Below are 3,799 nucleotides of genomic sequence, written 5' to 3' on the forward strand. Positions count from 1 at the left end.
TGTAACTTAAGCTTGGGCAATTAACCCTGTATTCGAGGACTGTCGTCCAAAAGTCGACCTTCTCGAATTATTAAACTTCGAAACCATAAGACTTTGTAAAGGAAACTCTCAATAATATAGGCCATGGCCATCCCACTCGGGGACTGGTACTTCGAACAGGTTCGAAGTACTGTTGAGAAACAACCACAAAGGGCAAATCTCAAGTTATAAGCTACGGCCGAATAACACGGTTCGGAGACGTTCGAATTCCGTAATAAAATAGGCCTTTGAATATTTTCACCAAATCGGTTAAACAAGGCTACCCTCGGCAAAATCACAAAGGGTTTCGATAACATCAACCCTCGAAAACCTTAAGGGGTACTAAATTGTTCGAACTCTCGAACAAACGTATGCCAAGGCATAACAAAGTTTTCGATAACTCTAACCCTTGATAATCCTAATGGGTACAGAGCTACCTCGTGCTAAGGTATAATAAATTCTTATGTGATTAATCTTTTAAGCCGAAAAAGGAAGAAGCCACTCTTTTGAGGCCATATGGGCCCAATTCAAAGAGCCTAAAGGCTATTATATTTTTTGGGTTCGAGGATCAGCCCTTGCTCAAACGAAACCTAAGGGTTTTTTCTACCCCGCGTTTGAGCAAGTACTCACTCGATGATTGAGACTATATTAGTCCAACTCCGATCAAATCACTTAACTTTCAGATCCACAAACAAACAAAAATTTTGCAAAACAACGACGTGAGTCAAAACCCTTACAAAGTATAAAATATATAAGGCGAAAAGCAAAACAGAGTCTTCGCAAAACCGAATTTCGAGACAAATTAGAAAAGATCTTTCATATATGCAAATATATTTACAATGACCACTCAGGGCCTTACACAGAAATCCAAATAAAAGAAAAAAATTCTAAGTGCCTAATCTTCCCCGGGAGCTCCATCTTTATCTTCTCCGCTCTCGGATCCACTTGCGCTCCCGGAGTCATAATCACCAGAGAGAAAAGCTTCGGCTTTGGCTTCGGCCTCTAGCACTTTTGCATTCACGATATCAGCCATAAGGTCAAAACCACGAGCATGAATCTCTTCGAGAGTCTCTCTCTGAGACTGGCACTTAGCATGCTCAGCAATGCAGGATAATCGAACCTGAGCAACATCAGAAATTTCCTTTGCTCGAGCGTTAGCGACTTCGGCATCAGCTCGGTAGACGGCCACGACCGCCTCCGCATTGGCCTTTACTCTTTCCGCTTCAGATGCGGCCTTTGCAAGCTCAGCGGCCAACCGAGTCTTGAGCTCTTCAATTTTCTTGGCTCGGGCCAAGCTCTCTTCCTTCATGCTCTGGAGTTGACGCTCAACCGAAGATAGCTGGGCTCGAGCAGTATCTTTCTTTGAGGCCAGATGGTCCATGTTCTGCTTCCACCCGAAAGTCTCTGCCTCTTTCATCTTAGCCTCCTCACAGAGCTGCTCGATCTTTTCGGCCTTCTGCCGAACCTGCAGGATCTAAGTGTTAGTCTCCAATATCAAATTGATATGTCAAGCTCCCAAAAATTTATATTACCTGCTCGATGAGATCGGTCTGCTCCTTATGAGCTATTGCTAATTCAGCTCGGAGGTCCCTGATCTCCTCTCCTTTTTGTACATAGAGGAGTTTGAGGGCATCTCTCTCCTCCGTGAGCCTTTTGAGATCGGCCTCACACCGGTTCAGCTCAGCTCGGGATTTGGAAAATGTTTCCTGATGAAGCGTCACAACCTATGGAGAAAAGAAGAAATCAGACAAAAGGAAATAAAAGCAAACATAAACCTAACAACGGGGGCTAAAATCTACCTAGCTCAGGAGTCGCTGAGCCTCATCAAAAATTATCGATGCATCCAGGTTGGAAACTTCATCGACCCCCGTGAAGCGGCCACGGAATAAGTCATCCCCTTCTTGGGCCATTCCCACATCGGGGGTCTCCAAAGACTGGTCCTCCCGAAATTGCCCCTCAGAAAATATGGGGAGGGCCGGCGTATCATCAATATTGATTACCCCAAGCAAGACACTTGGGACGCTCTCTCCTTTTCGGAGAACTTCCGAACCAGGCCCTTAAGGCACACACGCCGATTTTTCGTCACGACGGACAGGCTCACTCACCGATTGTTCGTCACGGCGGTAGACATCTTCAGCCTCTGATGACTCGAGGACTTTGCGCGGATAATCTTCCGAGATTTCCTCGATCTGAAGATGAGCCTCCTCGACTGTCACCGGCTCAATTGCTTTGAAGCTTCGGTGCTTCCCTTCTTTTGAGACACCAACTCATAATCAACATCTTCTTTCTCTTCTTCTTCATCTCGTAGCTTTTGGACTACATAGGCAGGCGGAGCGGCAATATCATTCTTCGACTTACGAGCTTTTCTCTTTTTGGGCTTCGGAGTATCGGAAGACGAGACCCTTTTCCTTTTCTTCTCTTTCGACGGCTTCGGAACCTCCTGTTCCCCAAGCGGGGGCGGCCTCATTTCGGCAACATCTTCGAGACCTTCATAAAAGGAAATCAAGTACAAATGAAAACAAACATTTCACAGAAGAGCATCAAAAAGCGTATAAGATAAGCTTACCATGATTCTTGGCCTCCCATCAGCCCTTCGCTAAATCGCTGCACGAGCGTTCAACATATGTAGAAGTCGACTCCAGCTTCCGAACCCAACTTTCGAGGTTCAGGATTGCACCGAGCACCCAGGGAATCGCTACATCATAAAAAAAGATGTGGGTGAGAAAAGATGTGAGTAAAGAAAGATAAAAGAAACAAATAAATCAACATAAGGTGTTGATGGGTTTGTACTTACGCTTCATGTTCCATTCCTCGGGGAATGGCATCTTCTCGGCCGGGATTATATTGGAGGTCCTCACTCGGACAAACCGACCCATCCATCCCCGATCCTTATCCTCGTCTGTACTCGAGAACAACACCTTTGTGGCTCGGCAATGGAGCCTTATTAATCTGCCTCGATAGAGACAGGGGCTATACAATGTAATGAGGTGGTCGAGGGTAAATGTCATCCCTTCGACCTTGCTCACAAAGAATCGGAGCAAGATAACAATGCACCAAAAGGAAGGGTGTTTCTGGCCAAGATTTATTCGGTATTGGCGGCAGAAGTCAAGGATAAACGGATCAACGAGACCCAGTATAAAGGGGTAAGTGTAAGGACTTAAGAACCCTTCTACGTAAGTGGTGATGTCCTCTTCAGGGGAAGGAATCGCCACCTCTTTGTTTTCCGGGTGGCAATCCTTTTTCACCTGCTCGAGATCGCCTTCGGTTATCGAGCATATATATCTCGATATGGGCTCACATCGGCCAGGGACCGAAGAGGGTTTCTCGACTTTGAAGTCGGAGGTACGATCGCACGACCCCAGAACACACTCCTTGATGCGCGTCTCCACCGGCGCTTTATCGCCGGCTGGGCGCGATGAAGAGGCTTTTTCCTTTTGAGGAACGGTTTTAGATATTTTCTCCATGACTATGTAAGTTCAGAAAAAAGAAGAAGATGAAATTTTTTGTTTTAAGAGAGGATTAGCGAACGACATGTAAATAATTTGCGCAATTGAGGAACTTGAAGGAAGTAGGAGAGCTTTGAAGATTAAGAAAAGTTTTGAAAGTAAAGTTTGAGAAAATTATGAGGAGGGTTTATTTAAAATGTTTGCCAGGACGGTTCAAAGGCATTAGTGGCCAACCATCAACAGGCATTAATTAATGATCTTGAGAACTGTACAGACGCGACGCTTCAGTCACCTCCATCGCTTACGTCACGAGGGTGACATCAGAATTGGTCGAT

The 3,799-nt window shown here is 45.5% G+C and overlaps 1 protein-coding gene across 1 annotated transcript; it reads right to left on the minus strand.

Moving 5' to 3' along the window:
• Positions 1-913: 913 nt before the first annotated feature.
• On the minus strand, positions 914-3,482 carry LOC109216732 (cilia- and flagella-associated protein 58-like). The gene is made up of 5 exons (XM_019380908.1): positions 3,317-3,482; positions 2,377-2,505; positions 2,124-2,266; positions 1,551-1,742; positions 914-1,483 (listed from the first exon to the last, which is right to left on the minus strand). Exons 1-5 carry the CDS (start codon positions 3,480-3,482, stop codon positions 914-916), a joined length of 1,200 nt encoding a protein of 399 aa, XP_019236453.1.
• Positions 3,483-3,799: the final 317 nt, after the last annotated feature.

The sequence above is a fragment of the Nicotiana attenuata genome, unplaced genomic scaffold (genome assembly GCF_001879085.1).
Source record: "Nicotiana attenuata strain UT unplaced genomic scaffold, NIATTr2, whole genome shotgun sequence".
Lineage (NCBI taxonomy): Eukaryota > Viridiplantae > Streptophyta > Magnoliopsida > Solanales > Solanaceae > Nicotiana > Nicotiana attenuata.